The 18880-nt window shown below is 69.1% G+C and overlaps 1 protein-coding gene across 2 annotated transcripts in view; it reads left to right on the forward strand.

The window, feature by feature from the left end:
* CRIP2 (cysteine rich protein 2) overlaps nt 1-16479 on the forward strand; it is a 34161-nt gene extending 17682 nt beyond the window's left edge. For both annotated transcript variants that reach the window (XM_075937079.2, XM_089780649.1), the window contains exons 2-8: nt 3745-3839; nt 9316-9373; nt 11173-11310; nt 12301-12369; nt 13097-13191; nt 13997-14054; nt 15144-16479. In XM_075937079.2, the coding sequence (XP_075793194.1) occupies nt 3745-3839; nt 9316-9373; nt 11173-11310; nt 12301-12369; nt 13097-13191; nt 13997-14054; nt 15144-15211 (581 nt within the window). In that variant the 3' untranslated portion in view covers nt 15212-16479. The remainder of the gene's footprint in view (nt 1-3744; nt 3840-9315; nt 9374-11172; nt 11311-12300; nt 12370-13096; nt 13192-13996; nt 14055-15143) is intronic.
* The last annotated feature ends 2401 nt before the right edge of the window (nt 16480-18880 follow it).

Here is an 18880-nt window from a genome sequence, read left to right on the forward strand (position 1 = left end):
GAGTCTCGCCGCCCTGGGGGGCTTCAGCCCCACGCGTCGCACCCCGGCCCCCCTCTCAAAGCGATGGCGACCTGCTTTGGGGGCCTGGCCCGCCCGACCCAGGGCTGAGCCCGCAGCGGGGCCGGAGAGTGGCTGTCGGAGGATGGCTGGGTTTGGACCAGCGGCTGATGCAGGCTGGGTGCTTCTCTGGGAGGTGGGGTCCAGCCTGGGCTGTCCAGGAGGCCAGAGGAGATCACAGACGCTTGTTCTAGCTTGGGATCCATGAATCCCTGTGTGTGTGGGGGGGGGTGGCACAGCCGGGATGCCGATGAACCAGCAAGCGGAGCCCCGTTTCCGCCTGGGCCAGGGTGCCCGGGAGCTGGACTCAGGCTCTTGAACACGGGGCCTGGCCGCAGGCGCACTGAATGCAGAGCTCACCTGAGCTCTCGGCTCCCCGCCCTGAGCCCAGGGCCCTGCTGCGGCTAGTGAGAGCGTGGAGCCGGCAAAGCGGGGATGCGTGTGCGCGCACGCACAGGGGGGTAGGTTGCAGTGTTGAATTGTTCCAGGCACTGCACAGGGCGACCTAGCCAAAGCCCAGCAAGGGCGGGGTTGCTGCCGGTTCTGTGCTCAGACGGTCCTTGCGGCGTGCTCAGGAAGGGGCTGGAGAGCGCGGATCTGTGGGGGGAGCACAGCCCGAGACTCGGCCGCCAAGCTAATGCATCTGGGCCAGTCAAACCCGCCCGTTGGGCAGGGAGGAGGCGGGAGCTGCACAGCCAGAGGGCTGGCCAGGACCTTGCCGCGGGACGGCCATGCACTAGCAAATGGGCCGTATGATTTCCAGGCTGAACAGACTTTCCCAGTCCCTGGCCACGTCCGGCTCTGAGCTCCCTCCCTGGGCTCGCGAGAGACGGAAAGAGCCAGACGGTAGCTTGGCGCAGAGGAGACTGACAGGCGGAGGTGGGCCCAGGCTACAACTGGCAGCCGAGGACCTCGGGGGTGGAAAGAGCAGCAGCAACTAACAGGGAATGTCCCTGCTATTCCGCCTGGACTCTCCTGCCAGTGAGATTGTGAAATGGCTGGAACAGGCACCAGGGGATCCCCCCCCCTCGCAGCCGGGCCAGCTGTTTCGAAAGAGCCCGGCTCCCTGCGAGTGACTGGAGGCAGGCCAGGCCTTCGGCAGAGCTCGGCCCCGCAGCACGGGCCCTACTGGGGGCGCCCAATTCAACGCTGCCTGCTGAGCTCTCCCGAAAATCTGGCACTGGTGGCGCGTCGGGTCCCCCGCCTCCTGCACCCCCGGAATGGCACGAACAGACTCCCCCAGCCAGTAGAACAGGGAGTTTATTGCCTCTCCAGGACACAGCCCAGCACAGATAGAATCTGGTTCCAGGGCAGGCCTAGGATGCCTCAGCCCCCCTTGAGGTGGGGGAGCCTGGGCCCCTAAATTCCAGCCCGTTGCTTAGGCTATTTCCTCCATGATACCAGCCAGAAACTAAAACCCTCTCCCAGCCCTGCCCCCAGCCCGGTGCTGGTCTCTGCCCCTCCCTTTGTCTCTCTCTGGGACGCTGAGCCTGGGTGTCTGGGTGAATCCACATTTGGGAGAGTCAGTGAGAATCTCCCCTCCCAGCGCAGGGGCGCTGGGTCACAGAGCAGACAGCCCCCCCACTGCGCCACCCACACATCTCACCGTGCAGGGGGACCCCGGTCACAGAGCAGACAGCCCCCCTGCGCCACACACACCTCACCGCGCAGAGGGACCCCGGTCACAGAGCAGACAGCCCCCCTGCGCCACACACACCTCACCGCGCAGAGGGACCCCGGTCACAGAGCAGACAGCCCCCCCACTGCGCCACACACACCTCACTGCGCAGGGGGACCCCGGTCACAGAGCAGACAGCCCCCCCCCCCCGCGCCACACACACCTCACCGCGCAGGGGGACCCCGGTCACAGAGCAGACAGCCCCCCCACTGCGCCACACACACACACCTCACCGCGCAGGGGGACCCCGGTCACAGAGCAGACAGCCCCCCCACTGCGCCACACACACACACCTCACCGCGCAGGGGGACCCCGGTCACAGAGCAGACAGCCCCCACTGCGCCACACACACACACCTCACCGCGCAGGGGGACCCCGGTCACAGAGCAGACAGCCCCCCCTGCGCCACACACACCTCACCGCGCAGGGGGACCCCGGTCACAGAGCAGACAGCCCCCCCTGCGCCACACACACCTCACCGCTCAGGGGGACCCCGGTCACAGAGCAGACAGCCCCCCCACTGCGCCACACACACACACCTCACCGCGCAGGGGGACCCCGGTCACAGAGCAGACAGCCCCCCTGCGCCACACACACCTCACCGCGCAGGGGGACCCCGGTCACAGAGCAGACAGCCCCCCTGCGCCACACACACCTCACCGCGCAGGGGGACCCCGGTCACAGAGCAGACAGCCCCCCCTGCGCCACCCACACATCTCACCGTGCAGGGGGACCCCGGTCACAGAGCAGACAGCCCCCCCTGCGCCACACACACACACCTCACCGCGCAGGGGGACCCCGGTCACAGAGCAGACAGCCCCCCCACTGCGCCACACACACACCTCACCGCGCAGGGGGACCCCGGTCACAGAGCAGACAGCCCCCCCACTGCGCCACACACACCTCACCGCGCAGGGGGACCCCGGTCACAGAGCAGACAGCCCCCCCACTGCGCCACACACACCTCACCGCGCAGGGGGACCCCGGTCACAGAGCAGACAGCCCCCCCACTGCGCCACACACACCTCACCGCGCAGTGGGACCCCGGTCACAGAGCAGACAGCCCCCCCACTGCGCCACACACACACACCTCACTGCGCAGGGGGACCCCGGTCACAGAGCAGACAGCCCCCCATTACGGCACAGGAGGTTCCTAGGAGGCTGCCTTCCCGGAGACCCCTCAAAATCTGCCGCCAGTGGGACCAAGCCCCGAGCCTGTGCATGAGACCCTGCAGGCTGGGGGGCAGGGCCGAGGGCCCACCCCGACCTGTGGGGCAGGAGGAGCTGCCGTCAGTCCTCTCTCTGACAGCACCCTTGGGTCCTCCCCCTCCAGACGACTCGCAGGGCTTTGGTCGCGGTGTCTGCCAGGGTCTCGCCAGGGAGCACGTCCCCGCCGTGGGCTGGTGGAGGAAAGGGGCATGTTCCCACCTCAGGCGCTAGGCGCCGGTCTGGCTGGGGATTCGGCGCCACGCCGCAATGCGCCAGCAGTCAGCCATCAGCAGGGCGCTGCTCCCTTCGCGGACGCAGCCTGGGGCAGGGGCTGAGAGGTGAGGCGACTCCATGTCTTGAGCGTCGGTGGCTGCCCCGGATTGTGCTGCTTTTCCAGGTGTCAGCGGGTCACTGTAGTGTCTTGGCCCCAGGCAGCTGCACGCGGCCCCCGGCAGAGCTTTGGTCTGGGGGGCCGTAAAGCACCACTTGCCCTTGCCGGATACAGCTCCGCTGGGCTCACGTGGCTCCTCCGCTTTCCCTCACGGGGCCTTTCTGCGCTTTAGGCGAGTCAGACAGCGAATACCCCCGCGGCCGCTCTCCCTGATAGGCCGGACTGCCCTCTAGGGCATTATCCGGGAGGCTCTTGCACTGCCCACGAGGGGAACGTTGGTTCATGTTTGCAGAGACCAGCAGTGGCCACAAAATGCAGACCCTGTCCCCCCCTCCCCTCCCCGGCCCTGGGCACCAGGCTGGCCCCTCGCCAGCCCCACGGGCTCACCCTGCTCTCTTGTCTCCCGCAGCCGAGAAAGTGACGTCCTTGGGCAAGGACTGGCACAAGTTCTGCCTGAAGTGCGAGCGCTGCAACAAGACCCTGACCCCGGGGGGCCATGCTGAGGTAAGAGCAGGGCGGGGCCGTGGCCGCGGCACGCGGGGCCTCTCCGGGCTGTGGCAGACAGAGGGACGAGCAAAAGGCCTGGCCCAGAGGCTCTCGGGAAACACGGGCGCCCGTTGCGTTCCCATCGCCGCTCCGAAGGGCGCCAGCAGGCTGCTTTCGCCAGGCAGTCGCCGGTCCTGCCGCGGGGGGAGGGAAGGAACGGGAGCTGGCCGCACGGCCAGGCCCCAGCCGGCGTTGGGAGGGTGCCCTGGGCACGCCCAAGACGAGCAGCGCCGCCTGCGAGCTCAGCGGGTTCAGACGCAGCCTTGCCAAGTGCCCACCCCGGAGGGAGGCGGCAGCAGAGAGGAAGCTGCGCCTGCAGCGCCCCTGCCCGGTTCGAGGGACCCGTGAGCGGGAGCCGGGGGCTGGCGAGGCAGGCCCATGCAGCTAGGACCGGATGAGAAAATGCGAATTCCTTTCCCACTGTAAATATTTGGAGAAACCTCAGCAGCCAAATTTCCGGCAGCACCAGCCAGGATGGTCTTGTCTGACTCACGTGGGCTCCGCTCGCCCGGCAGCCGGGGGAGGGATGGACGAGGGTTGTGAGGGCAGTCGGCGGATGAAGTCTGGAGAGAGGCCCCCGGGGGCCAACCAGTGGGGAGGCTGGCCAGAGGGCCGAGGGGCGCAGACGTGCCGCGTTGCGGATTCCCCCTCTGGGACCGTCAGCCCCCTGGGAGCCCCGTGCAGGGCAGCTGCAGAGATGGGCCTCCCGGAAGGCTGGCTGCTTCTGTCCCGCCGCCTTTTGGCATCTCCCGTTCCGAACACGGGGCTGGGCGTCCGATCAGAGGGGCTCCGGCATGAGGCTGCTGGGAGAGCAGCGAGCGCCCTGGCGAAGGAGGAGAACCAGTTCGGTGGGAACCTCCCAGCTCCATTGTTTCCTGCTTCCTGGTCTCGATCTCGGCCCGTCTGCGCTGGGACGCGGGCCGGTCGGCTGGCGCGGGTGCTGTAACCGTGACCGATCTGGTCTCCTTCGGCCTGACCCTGGAGATAGAGGGCGAGGAGGAGGCACCCGCCGGGCACTGTCCTGGGGCTTAGGAGGGGAGCGCGCTCGACCTGATGCTACGAAGCGGAGCCGCTTCTGTCTGGCGCTGCTTCCCGAACAGCAAAGCCAAAGGGGACGGGATTCAGTTTTCCTTCTGAAATTGCCCCAAAGCTGGCAAGTCAGAGAAGAAAGGTTGCCATGGTAACGCTGGCTGCGCCACGCTCACTTCCTGTGCATCTCGGGCGTGGACTCAGCAGCGCTCGCTCTGCGCCGCGGGTGAAGCCGTGAGCTGGGCCGTGGGAACCCTGGAGGTCGTCTCACCTTCGGGGCTGGGTTCTCCATTGGAAGCCAGGGCCAAACTCCCATTGGCTGCAGTGGGAGCAGGACAGGGCCTCTGGGAGCGTCTCCGAACCCAGTGCCGGCTGTACAGGTGGCCCAGGGAGCTGGCCGGACGCCTACTCTGCTCTCTGATTCGCTCGTGCACAGCGCACTGAAACACCGGCCTCTGCAGCAGCCTGTTCCCAGCCAGCCCCCGGGCATGAGCCCGGCCAGTCCTCTGACTCCTGCAGCCCTTTTACCGTGTGCTGTGCGGTTTCGGTTGGCAGGGAGGGTCAGGAGCAAGGCTCCCTTTAATCTTTCCCAGCCATGTGCGGAATAATTGTATGTGCACCGAGGCATGTGTGAATGTGCACCACCCGAAGAAACACAGCCTAGCATTGGGCACTCTGCTCATCAGGGGGCTCCAGGTAGGAGGGACTAGGCTGAGCGCTGCCACTGGGAGCTGTCGCCCGCTGCTTGGCTCCCGTGCCCAGCCAGCCGTCCTACTTGGCCCTGGCACCTGAGCAGCACAGAGAAGTCTCTGGAGGTGGGGATGGTGCTGGTCGTGCTCGGCCTTGCTGCTCCAGGGCCGGGGCTGGTTGCAGCGCTTGAGCCTTTCCTCTCCCTTTCTCCCCGCCCGCGAGCCCCTGGCCGTGGCTAGCCATCCCGCTGCCGTCTCGGGGGCTTGGCTCCTGCCCTGCACGTCTGAGAGCCCAGGCCAGGGAGCTGGTCTGTGGTTACTGCTCCCCTCTCGACTCCAGCATCTGCAGCGTGGCGGTGGCGGCAGGCCGAGTGAGCGCAGTGGTGCGTGGCTCTGTGCCAAGCTGCTCCTCGGGGGCTGGCAGCCAGATTTCTGAGCCTGTTGTGCGTTGAGGCTGCGGGCGCGCAGGGCCCTCTCCCGGCTCGGAGCTGAGCTGCGGCCGCTCTGGTCTCTGCCGTGCTGCTGCAGTGTCCCCAAGGGGCGCCTCTGGGAGGCCGGTGTGCGCGGGCGGCTGGGAGCACAGCGGGCTGTGGCCGTGGCCCAGGTGTCCTCCAGTGCTGCCGCGCAAGCCGGCCCCCGGGGACAGGGAAGGAGGTGGCTCTAGCTGCTTCCAGGGACGGCAGGCTCCTCCTTGCCCCGGGCCCGCCCGGAGGGGAGCGAGGGCAGAGGCTGTGCCGCTTGGCTCGGGCAGCTCGGTCTCTCTCCTCCAGGGCCAGGGAGAGCTCTGTGCTTGGACTTGCGCAGGCCCCTCGCCTCCATGGTGTCTGGCTCTGAGCCGCAAGTGCCCTGCCGGGATTTCCCTGGGTGCTGAGAACCCGGCCGGGGGCTCCTTGCTCTGGCAGGGCTGGGGAGGAGCAGGCTCAGCCCTGCTTCTAGAACCCCCCGGCCTGGGCCAAGCTGCCCGGAGCCCAGGCGGGCAGCCCTGCCAGGATGGCCACGTGCCCAGCGTCTGGGGGGAGCAGGAGGCTCCAGCGTCTGGGGGGAGCAGGAGGCTCCAGCGTCTGGGGGGAGCAGGAGGCTTCTGTTGGCGACTCCCCAGAGGCCTGGGCTTTGGGTCTCGTCTGCAGGGGCAGCGCGTTCTGGCCCCTGGGGCCGCATTCACCAAGCGGAGCCGGAGCCCCGTGGCCAGCTGGCTGGATGTGGGCGGGAGGGCGGGGGTTGCTCCGCCTCGCCCAGCTCAGCCGCCAGAGCCCACAAACACTTTCTCTTTTCTTTGACTCCGTTCCCACCAGCTGGTGGGAAAGTGCAGCCGGGAGTTGGACTAGCGTTATCTCCGGCCCGCTGGCTGCCCGGCCCGTCCCCCAGGCTGCACACATGGCCCCGGCCTCGTGATAAGGGCATGACAGAAGGGGAAAAACTCTCCCTCCGTATCTCTCTGTCACTGCTTTTCCTCCCAGCGCTCAGCCCATCTGATAGGGAGAGCAGATAACGCCGTAGCCGTTGGTCCCAGAGCCTGTGCCTGGCCAGTGCGAGCGGAGTGCAGCGGGAGGGAGCACAGCAGGGCCCATGTGTGCTGTGCAGCGGGGCGTCAGGCGGGATCTCGAACGCGGGCTGGCCGCTTGCTCCAGTCCTTCCCCCGCACGTGCCGCGGGGTTGCCGAAAAGCCCGTTAGAGACGATGTAGAGACTTTCTGTTTTCGGTGGGCAGGCCCCGCTGCGCCTGGGTGCGCGATGAATTCTCAGGGTAGCAGCCTCTGGGACTTCGGAGCTCGTGGGAGGGGAGTTGCTCCAGCGCGTTTCAAACAGGACTGGTTTAAAACCAGCGTTGAGTTCCCAGCCGACACGTGTCTTGGCTTTCGGCGGGTCTGGTCAAAGAAACGTCTTTGGAAAACGACCCGCGGGCTGGCTAACCTGCCCAGGCGGCGCTGGGGTGATCAGACGTCAGCCCAGACGCATGCAGCTGTGTGACAGGCGTCCCGGCTCCCCGGCTGCAAACAGGGTGACCGGATTCGACACAGAGCGGGAGTGGCGGATACTCCACTTGCAGATAATCCTCCCAATTGGTCAGGCCTCTCGCTAGGGCGTGAGGAGGCTTGTCCCAGGCACCACCGGCTGAAAACGCGACCGTGGTTGTGCACACAAGCTCGCCGCGCGAGTCCGAGGCGCTGACGGCCCCCTGCGATCGGAGCGGCGCGGGAGCTGGCCGGTCACACCGCTAAAAGGCCCAGTCTCGCCAGGGTGATGCGGTTTGGCCCCACGGCCCCCGGGGAGCCGACAAGCAAGGGCAGTCCAAGCCGCAGGGGAAAGCCGGCCCCGGGGGTCAGAGTGCAGCCTTCAGAGCCTTGTGCGCAGAGGGGCCGGCGGGCTCTGGCGCCCCCCTCTGTCCGTTGGCGGGTCTGAGATAATTGAGCTCCAGACGGAAAGGGGACTGACGGCGCGTTGGGACCCCCCATCCTGCACCCCGTCTCCAGCGAGATGGGACTCCGCCAGCCGGTAGAACGGGGGTTAGTGCTGCTCCAGGACACAGCGCAGCACAGACGGGACAGGGGCATAAGGAGCCCGGGGCTGGCAGCTCTAGGCCCCTTGGGGTGGGGGCCCCAGGCCGCTGAACCCCCAGGACTCGGCTTAGTCTCTTCTCTTCAGGTTTCCCAGCCAAAAACTGCCCCGCTCCCAGGCCCTGCCCCAGCCAGGTGTCTCCACCTCCCCCTTTGTGTCTCTCCCCGGGAGGAGCCTTGTCGTCTGCCCAGTCTGGGCCAGTGCACGTGTGGGTCAGTCCGTGGGGATCACACGCCCAGCGCAGGGGGCCCGGATCACAGAGCAGATGCCCCCGACGGCACAGTGCCCCCCACTAGTCACTGCCACAGCCGCCCGGGGCGCTGCGCTGTCGGGTGCACGTGGCGGTGGCGCTCGGGCCGGGGTCTCCGGACTGCCCGGAGCCGGCGCCAGGGCCCAGGTCCCTTTGATTCAGTGAGTGCTTCGGGGCAGGTCTGCGGCTTGCCGGGGGTGGGCTGGGCTGAGCCGTCGGCTCCGTGGGCGGCCAGGCCCTCTCCCACGCGGCAGCCACCCGCACCTCCAGCTCTGGCTGCTGGCGCTTTGTTCCCCCGGGGCCTTGGCCGGGATGGTGCCCGTCGCGTGCGCGGCTGATCCGCCGGCCCAGGGCTGTACAAGGTCTCCACAGTCTCTCGGCTGCCCCCCGGTGGGAGGGCGATGCCTGCCAAGGGGTCCCGGGGGGGTTCAGCAGCTGCGGCGCCTCCCACGGTGGCGCCTCGGAGGAGGCGTGGGTTGATCTCCGCTTTCCCTGCATTTCTGCTGGGCGGCAGGGCACGGCTACTGTCCCCAGGGCCCAGGTGGGAAACTGAGGCACAAAGAGCCCAGCCCCAGCTCACGCAGGGAGCGTGGGGCGGGGCGTGATTCAAACGGCAGGCGAGGGCTGCGATGCCCAGGCCGTTGGAAGGGAAAGCGGAGGCTGCCGGCGGGACTCGAGAGGTGGCGATGGGGGGCAGCCCTGGAGGTTGGAGAGGAGGCTGTCCCAAAGGGGGAGCATGCAGGACCTCCCCTCCCCAGCATGCTCTGCCTCCGTCTGGGCACGGTTTGGCTGGCGTGTTCGACGGGACTCCCTCCCTGCCGTCCGCACACTCTCTTCCGGGGCTGGCATCCGAGGTGCAGGGCAGGCACCGGCCAGCCCCGTCCTCACGCCCCTGCTCCCCTCTCCTGCAGCACGACGGGAAGCCCTTCTGCCACAAGCCGTGCTACGCCACGCTGTTCGGCCCCAAAGGTACGTCTGCCGCGCCGGCCGCCTGCCGGGGGACGGAGCCCGGAACGGCAGATGCCGCCCGTCGGCCGAGCTGGGGGCGGGTTCCTGCAGGGGGTCCAGAGAGCGCCGGGCCAGCGCCAGACCCCGCGGCGCCTGGCTCCGGATCGGAGTGGGACCGCGCGTCCCAGGGCTGGGTGGGAGAGGGTGATGGGGAGGCGTCGTGGCAGCTTCCCTGCAGGCCCCGCCAGGGCTGCTTGCTTGGGCAGCGTCTCCTCCCAGGTGTGCGTGTGGCTGGCGCCAGCCCGGGCCGGGAGAGGAGCCCAGCAGCCGTCAGTGGGGTGCTGCTGATGTGCCCCGTCCCATGGCGAGAGCGCATGGCAGGGTGTGCCCCTGGGCCACCGGGAGGGGCAGAGCTGGGCGTGTGAGCTGTGGGTGCAGGCTGGGCAGAGGTGGCTGGGTGAAGCTGGGCGCACAGGCTGGGCGGAGCTGGGCAGAGCTGGGCGTGCAGGTTGGGGTGCAGGCTGGGCGCACAGGTTGGGGTGCAGGCTGGGCAGAGGTGGCTGGGCAGAGCTGGGGGTGCAGGTTGGGGTGCAGGCTAGGCAGGGCTGGGTGTTCAGGCTGGGCGGAGCTGAGGGTGCAGGTTGGGATGCAGGCTGGGCAGGGCTGGGTGTTCAGGCTGGGCGGAGCTGGGGGTGCAGGTTGGGGTGCAGGCTGGGCAGGGCTGGGTGCTCAGGCTGGGCGGAGCTGGGGGTGCAGGCTGGGCAGGGCTGGGCAGAGCTGGGGGTTCAGGTTGGGGTGCAGGCTGGGCAGGGCTGGGTGCGCAGGCTGGGTAGGGCTGGGGGTGCAAGCTGGGTAGGGCTGGGTGCGCAGGCTGGGTAGGGCTGGGTGTGCAGGTTGGGGTGCAGGCTGGGTAGAGCTGGGTGTGCAGGCTGGGTAGAGCTGGGTGCGCAGGCTGGGCAGGGCTGGGGGTGCAGGTTGGGGTGCAGGCTGGGTAGGGCTGGGTGCGCAGGCTGGGTAGGGCTGGGTGTGCAGGTTGGGGTGCAGGCTGGGTAGAGCTGGGTGCGCAGGCTGGGTAGGGCTGGGTGTGCAGGTTGGGGTGCAGGCTGGGTAGGGCTGGGGGTGCAGGTTGGGTAGAGCTGGGTGTGCAGGCTGGGCAGGGCTGGGGGTGCAGGTTGGTGCGCAGGCTGGGTAGGGCTGGGTGTGCAGGTTGGGGTGCAGGCTGGGTAGAGCTGGGTGTGCAGGCTGGGTAGAGCTGGGGGTGCAGGCTGGGCAGGGCTGGGGGTGCAGGTTGGGGTGCAGGCTGGGCAGGGCTGGGCGCGCAGGCTGGGTAGAGCTGGGTGTGCAGGCTGGGTAGAGCTGGGGGTGCAGGCTGGGCAGGGCTGGGGGTGCAGGTTGGGGTGCAGGCTGGGCAGGGCTGGGCGCGCAGGCTGGGTAGAGCTGGGTGTGCAGGTTGGGGTGCAGGCTGGGCAGGGCTGGGGGTGCAGGTTGGGGTGCAGGCTGGGCAGGGCTGGGGGTGCAGGTTGGGATGCAGGCTGGGCAGGGCTGGGTGCGCAGGCTGGGCGGAGCTGGGGGTGCAGGTTGGGGTGCAGGCTGGGCAGGGCTGGGCAGAGTTGGGGGTGCAGGCTGGGCAGGGCTGGGGGTGCAGGTTGGGGTGCAGGCTGGGCAGGGCTGGGGGTGCAGGCTGGGCAGAGCTGGGGGTGCAGGTTGGGGTGCAGGCTGGGCAGGGCTGGGGGTGCAGGCTGGGCAGAGCTGGGCGTGCACACTGGCCAGCACCCGCCAGGGACTCTCAGATCCAGCCTCACGCGCCTGCTCCGTCGCAGGGGTGAACATCGGCGGGGCCGGCTCCTATATCTACGAGAAGCCTCCGGTTGAAGAGCAGGCGGCTCCGGGGCCCGTCGAGCACGTGCCGAAGGCGGAGGAGAAGAAGGTCGGCGGCCCGCCCAAGGGGCCCAGCAGAGGTGAGCGCCGAAGGGGAGGGCCGGGCCGGGCGTGGGCAGTGGGCGTGGGCCTACGCATGGGTCCCCTCACTGCACCGGGCCAGGGACTTGCTGGCGTTCTCTGTGTGGCCCGCGCCGATGGCAGTGAGCACCAGGGGGCGCCCGTGGCACACGGTCCCGCAGGCCCGCGGGTCAGGAGCTGCTGCAGTGGCGCCCTGGTGGGGCCTGGCAGAGGCTCGGCCCGGGCCCCGGGGGTGTCACTGTGCGGGGCTGGCCCAGGGGGATGGGGGCGGGCTGGCGGCTGAGTAGCTGTGCTAATGGGAGCACAGCCCGGGTGGGGTCCCGGGGCGTGTCTGGCTCAGCCCAGCTGCCTGAACGTCCCCTGTGGGAGCTGCCCTCCGAGCGCACTCGCCCTCTGCGCCTGAGAGGCCCCTCCTGTGTGGGGCCTGCCCTCGGCCTTGCCTGCGTCTCCCCAGCATCCCGGCCTGGGCCGGCTGCAGCCCCGATAGCCGAGGGCGTCCCCCCGGGCGCACGTTCCCTCAGCCTGCAGCACTGAACAGCAGTGGCCACGGCTCGCCCGGCTGCCGCCTTCCTGGCTTGGCGGGGGCTGCAGGGGGCTGTGTGGGGCAGGCCCGAGGCTGCGGGGGCAGATCTCCACGTGAAAGGTGGCAGGGAAGCGGCTCCCGTGCTGGCGGGTGAGGCGGGAGCCGCGTGAACGGGAGACGCCCTCCTGCCGGTGGAGCACTGGCTACCCCAGGGCATAGGGCGGGTGCAGGGCGACTCCCGTCTCAGCCGAGTGACGTCCTTACGCCCGTGTCGGTCGATAGCGAGGACCTGGCCTGGATCCCTGGCCTTAGCCTGTTGATTGTGCAGCGAACAAAAGCCCCCTCCGAGGTGACAGCTGGCTGACGAGGAGCGGGAACCCCTGAATTCAGCCGGGGACCCCGGGGTGGTGCAGGGCCCACGGGGCTGATTTCTCTAGGGTGCTAAAGCAGCTCCTCTCCCTTCTAGCCTCCAGTGTCACCACCTTCACCGGGGAGCCCAACATGTGCCCACGCTGCGGCAAGAGAGTCTACTTCGGTAAGGCCGGTGCCACAGGGCCCTGTGTGGGCTGGGGGCGGTTCTCCGGGGCGCGAGGTGCTGCCCATGTACATGGGAAGCCAAGGGTCCTGTCCCACTGCACTTAGACTCCATGTCCACGGCTGACGAGACATGACGAGCCCTGTTGTACTGCTGGGAAGCAGGGGCCCAGAGAGGTTATGTGACATGCCCAAGGCCGCATGGGGCGTCTGTGACACTGCCGGCAGTAGAACCTGGGTCACTGGCCTGAGGTGTGGGAACCCTTCGTCTGCGGGAGGTTTGAGCTGCGGAGATGTGCAGGAGGAGCTATCGGGAGGGTAGGCGGGGGGGTCTAAATCTGGATTTAATTCCCGGTTTGAGCTGCCGACTCCCTCCCGCGACATGGAAACCACTGTCAGGCACGGCCTAAGCGGCTCTCCGCCGGGTTCCCTGGGGCGCCCACAGCCCGCTGGCGCTCGGAGGGCCAAGAGTGCCCGGGGAGAGGCGGGCTGGCCCTCTGGGCCCCACCCAGACAGGGCGAGGGGCTGGAGTCTGGCGGCCGGGGCTGTGGGCTAGGAGCTCCGACTTGCCCTGTGGCCGGGAAGGGGAAGGCCGCAGGCGAAGGCCCCCCAGCGTGGCTCCCGGGGCAGCGGTGCGGTTACCCACGATCCCTTGGGCCGCCCCGTCGCGCGCCAAGGCAGGGGGCTGCAGAGCTGCCGCTGGAACGGGTCCCTTGTCTCTGCCGCAGCCGAGAAGGTGACTTCGCTGGGGAAGGACTGGCACCGGCCCTGCCTGCGCTGCGAGCGCTGCGGCAAGACGCTGACCCCCGGCGGCCACGCGGAGGTAAGGCCTGGGCGCCTGTGCCACGGCATCCGCCCAACGTGCGGGCTCCCGCCACCGCCGCCTCCCTCACGCCCTGCACGAGGGCGGAAGGGCCGGGCACGTGGGCGTGCGGGCTAGCGAGGGCCGCGTGCGGCTCCCCGGCCAGGCGCTTGGCTCCCCAGTGCCCCTCCGGGAGCTGCCTCCGTGTCGGGGTTGCGGTGCCGCCGTGACCCGGGGCTTGGTGAAGCTGAGCCCCAGGCTAGCGCCCCCCTCGCTTCCAAACCAGCCCCTGCTTCTCGCCCCGCCTCTGACCCCTCCCCAGTCTCGGGGCGCGTGGCCCCAAGGCAGTCGCTCACCCCAGCGCACCCTGGCTGGCTCGTTGGTGCTGGGGGTCTCCAGGCAGCAGCCGGGCCTGGCCTGAGAGCTGCCCTGCGGTGGGTCCACTTGCCTCCTCCTCCCCGTTGCTGTAGGAGCTGGGCGGGGGGAGTTGGGAGCCAGTCCCTGCCTGCATCCCGCCTCCAGCCACAGCGGGAGGTTCCCGTGGCTCGGCGCACGAGGGCTCTGTGGGCCAAAGGCCGCAGGCGTCGGAGGTGGGGTCTGTGCGGCAGGGGCAGAGCTGCGGAGCCAGCGCCATGGCCGTGCAGAGCGAGCGAGGGGCTCTCCAGGAGCTGGGGCAGACGGGGGGGATGCCAGGGAGCCCCCAAAGCACTGCCATGGCGGGAGGGAGGGGGGCTGTGCCCCAGGGAGGGGCATGGGGGAGTGCCCAGCTGCAGCGCGTTCCCCTGCCTCTCGGGCTGGGGGCTGACGTGTGTCTCTCCCCGCGCAGCACGACGGGCAGCCGTACTGCCACAAGCCCTGCTACGGGATCCTCTTCGGGCCGAAGGGTGAGTGGGGCCGGGCTCAGAAGGGGGTTTCCGAGAGGGGCCGTGGGGCGCCTGTCAGTGGCTGGGCGCGTCGCTGCCAGATGTTCTCTGGCCGGCCCAGGCCGCGCTGTGTAGCCTGGTGGGGTTCGCCGGGGCACCCTGCACGTCGGTACTGCTGGGCGGGAGGGCCGGCCCCCTTGCTCGCCGGGGCAGGGGGAGGGTGGCGGCCACGGCGGGAACGGAAGTGCAGCCAGCTGGGGACCAACTGAGCAGGCAATTCCCTGGTGCCCCCCAGCCAGGGCAGGGCTGGGTGGGGCGGGGCTGGGTTAGACATCCCGGGGCGGGGCTGGGTTAGACGGGCTGGGGCGGGGCTGGGCTGGGTTGGGTTAGATGTCCCAGGGCAGGGCAGGGCAGGGCAGGGCAGGGCAGGGCAGGGCAGGGCTGGGCTGGGCTGGGCTGGGTTAGACGGGCTGGGGCGGGGCTGGGCTAGGCGAGGGTCCCCTGACTCCATAGCGTGAGCCCAATGCAAATATTTCCCCCATGCTCAGCCCCCTTTGCCTTTGGCCCCTCCAGGCTACCAGCTCCCCCTGGGCTCCCTGCACCCCCAGCCCGCGGAGCCGAGTCCGGGGCCCTCAGACGGGAGGGCTCTTGTGGGTCCCCTGCAGGGACGGCCAGGCCCTTGCTCTTCCCGGGCCGCGTGGCTGGGCTCTGCGCCGGGTGCCAGGCTGAGGAGCGTCTGCGCCGGGTGCCAGGCCGAGGGGCGTCTGCGCCGGGTGCCAGGCCGAGGGGTGTCTGCGCCGGGTGCCAGGCCGAGGGGTGTCTGCGCCGGGTGCTGGCCGGGGGGCTCTGCGCCGGGTGCCAGGCCGAGGGGCGTCTGCACCGGGTGCCAGGCCGAGGGGCTCCTGCGCCGGGTGCCAGGCCGAGGGGCTCCTGCGCCGGGTGCCAGGCCGAGGGGCTCCTGCGCCGGGTGCCGGCCGAGGGGCTCCTGCGCCGGGTGCCGGCCGGGGGGCTCCTGCGCCGGGTGCCAGGCCGGGGGGTGTCTGCGCCGGGTGCCGGCCGGGGGGTGTCTGCGCCGGGTGCTGGCCCTCACGCGGGCTCTCGCCGTTGCAGGAGTGAACACTGGCGCTGTGGGCAGCTACATCTACGACAAAGACCCCGAGGCAAAGGACCAGCCCTAAGGAGCCGCCGCCCGCCCGCCCCCCAGCTCCCCTCGCAGAACAGCGCAGCCCCAGGCCGGCGGGTCACAGACCGGTGCTCCGGGGCCCCCCTGCCCGCTGCCTCTTCCCCCGGGCCCGGCAATATCAGCTTTGATGGCAAAGGCAAAGCCGAGAGTGTCGCTGGTCGCTCCCAAGGTGCCTGACTCTCCTGAGCCCCCCGGCTCCCAGCCCCGCCAGCCATGGGGGGCACCCCCGGCATCGCAGCTCCAGCCCTGCCACGGGGCCCGGTGCGGTGGCAGCCGGTGCAGGCTCACGCTGCGCTGCGGGGTGGGGCCAGGCTCTGGCCGTGGCGCTAACGGAGAAGTGGCGGATTTGTGCTCTCCTGCCGTGTGGCACTGGGGGTGGGGTAGGCGCCCGCTCCAGGGGTGCAGGGATGCTCAGCACCCCGGCTCACCCCTCCCCTAGCGCCTCGCCCGCTGCCAGCCCCACTGCCCCACTCCTCCCCCTGCCTGCTCTGGCTGGGAGGGGGGGGCATGGAGGCTGTGTTGGGTGGAGCAGCCCACCGCCCTGGGGGCAAACAGCACGAGACTGACAGTCAGCTGGGCCCAGCCACTCTGGCTGGGCGGGGAGCCTGCAGAGAGGCTGTGCAAATGCCTGGCTAGGAGGCTGTCTCCCCTGGGGCGCTCCCGCAGCCCAGCAACCGGCCCTCGCCCCCGACCCAGCTGCGTAACGCACGGGAGTCGGCCCTTAGGCCTGCGTGCATTGCCACCCCGGGAGACCCAGCCTGCCCGCACGCTCTCCTTGCCTGGAGCCGTGGCACCCGGGGCGTGGCGGCCTCACTACCGGGAGCCACGGGCTCGGCGCCCCTGGCCCGCAGGGACTTTGGGCCCCCTTGTCTGGGCAGGGGGCGTCAGTGTGTGGTGGGACAGTGGCGGGGCGTGCGGGCGACGGGTGTGTTCCCGCGGTGGTGTGTGTGTGTGTGTGTGTGTGTGTGTGTGTGTGTGTGTGTGTGTGTGTGTGTGTGTGTGGGGATGGAAATGTGCTTTGTGCGTCGGTGACTGGGGAGAACCCGGCTCACCCCCCAGCAGTTCACTCTGGCCCCCACGAGGGAGACGGGAGCTCACGTCCCTCGCTTGCACCCTGCCTCCAGCCTGGCCCGGCGCCCCAGCCTAACGTGACCGGCCATGCCGCAGCCGGGCTCCCCCGGGACTGGCCGGCCAGAGCCCCCACAGCGAGCCGGCAACCCCCCTCCTGCCTGTTACTGCTGACAATAAAGGTTTTGAACAATGCGGGGCGGGGCCACGCGCCGCGCGGTCTGGCACACGGGTTTGTCACGCGTCAGCCACAGAGGAACGGGCCCCTCGCGCTGTGGGGGGAGCTAGAACATCAGTGGCCATCTCAGAGGCCTTGGGGGCCCGGGCTGTGCAGAGGGGAGGGGAAAGGCGGCCCCAGTGCCGAGGGCTGGCACCGGGGCAGCTGAGCAGCCCTGGGTAAGGGCCAGGCCCGGGCTGGCTTTGGAGAGGAAACGCCTCAGCTGCCCGCTGACCCTGCATGGTGTGGCTGGGGGCTCCGCCCTGCATGTGGGGTGCCCTGGAGCGGCCCTGCCGAGGCGTTCCCTGCGCAGGGGCTGGAGGGTGGGACGTGCTTTGCTCCCTGGGGTGCAGGTGCAGGAGGGACGTGGCTGGCAGCCCTGTGCAGCCGGGTGCAGAAAGCTGCTTGCTCGCCCCCAGTCCATTAACTGGCCGGAGCCGTGCAGGGAAAAGTGCAGAGGGGGCCAGGCTGTAGCGAAGTGGCTGCGACAGGGCACGCAAGGCGCTGGCCCAGAAAGAGCCATAGATAAGTCCTCCGAGAGGCTAGAGAGGCTCTGGAGGGCCCGGCCAATCAGGGGACAGGGCAGCCTACAAAGGCGCTGCGACTCTCCGCAGCTGTCAGTGCGGGGCAGAGCGAGAGGAGCAGGCTGGCTCCAGGAGGGGACTGTGACGGCGCGTTGGGGTCCCCCGTCTCCTGCACCCCGAAATGGCACAAACAGACTGCACCAGCCGGTGGAACAGAGGAAGTTTATTGCCTCTCCAGGATACAGCACAGCACAGATGGAATCTGGTCACAGAGCTGGGCTAGGATGCCTCAGGCCCCCTTGAGATGGGGGAGACCGGGCCTCTAAACTCCAGCCCCTTTCCCTAGGCTGTCTCCTCCATGCTCCCAGCCAGCAACTAACTAACCCTCCTCCAGCCCTGCCCCCCAGCCAGGGCAGCATCCACCTTCCTTTGTTCCTCTCCATGGGGGGTGTCTGGCCACTGGTTTGCATAGTGACTCATCCTGTTGTGCTGGGTCGTGGTACCCACGGCAGCCAGTGGGGGTTACCCCAGAGCCAGCAGCATAGAAACCAGCCAGGTACCCCCACTACGTCACAGGGACGCCCTGGGGCGCCGCTCTCTCCGAGTGGGGAGACACTGGGGGATGCTGAGGCGCATGTGGAGAAGCCGGCAGAGAGCTCCGGGATGGGCCCCCGTGTGCCCTGAACGAGGTTCCAGCGGCTCCCGGAGTGCGACTCGGCCGCAGGGCTGAGAAGCCAGAAAGGCTTTGGGAGAGACAGGGCAGGCGCTGGCAGAAGGGGGCCACCCCCTTCCTCTGGCCGGGCGCTTCCTCCGGCTCTCAGCCTGGGCAGCGTGGGGGGCGGGACAGGCGAGGCCCTGCATGCAGGCACAGCAAATCACGGGCTTGCCCACTGGATGCTGCGCTTCTGTAATGTCTGGAAAGCCGCTGCAGTGCACTCGCAGCACGTCCCCATGCAGTGGTGCCCGCTGGCCTGGCACTGTGGGGTGAGTCCGGCTGGACTCGGCACCTCACTGTCAGGAAACGTTCCCCAGCGTCGCATGGGCCCCGACACGTCAGTTGCAACTCCGCTCGGGGTCTCTACAGGCGTTTTCTGGGGGTGGGCCAAGCTGTGACACCATCTGTGCTGTTTGTGAGTCACCCATGGGCTCTCTGAATGCAGAGCCTGCCAGAGCCAGCCGCTCCCAGCCTGGCGGACAATAGGCCCTTTGCATTCCTGCCCGCCAGGCTGACGCGGCAGTTACTGGAGTGCTCCGAAACGCAGTGTGCACTGAGGCTGGTGGGTTCCCGGGAGCCAGGGGCCGGGCATGTCTCCTCGTGAGGCTCTGCCGGGCTCAGCGTGGCACAGGGGCATGGACCCCATGGCGCACAGGCTGCTGGGCACCATGGCCGTGGAAGCCCAGAGAAGAGAGCAGCTGCCTTGCTCGTGCAGCTCGCTAGTGCGACAGTCACCTGGGCCGTGACTCAGAGAGGTGGGTTCTGGGACATTAGTGCATTATGGGCCATTGTGTTAGCTTACCAGAATGGCTGACATTGCGGCAATGCATGAAACCCCTTCTCCCATTATCAGCCACCGCCCTTTGCAGAGCCATGGCCAGGAGTTTCACAAGTGACTTGGCCGTTCTGTTTCTGGGGTGTTAGAGACCCGAAAGCAGCGGGCCATTGGCCACTGAGCGCAGTGGGAACCGGCCAGGGCCCGTGCGGGCAAACAGCTGTACCGAGCAGGGGGTGGCGCTGCGTGTGCACAGCCAGGCCGAGGCATGAGCCAGGGCTGCGAGTAGCTGAAGGGTGCACGCGCTCAGGGTGTAGTCCCAGGAGTGATGGTGGCAGGAAGGGGATGAAAGGAGACAAAGGGCA

The sequence above is a fragment of the Pelodiscus sinensis genome, chromosome 9 (genome assembly GCF_052426305.1).
Source record: "Pelodiscus sinensis isolate ZL-2025 chromosome 9, ASM5242630v1, whole genome shotgun sequence".
NCBI classification, from domain to species: Eukaryota; Metazoa; Chordata; order Testudines; family Trionychidae; genus Pelodiscus; species Pelodiscus sinensis.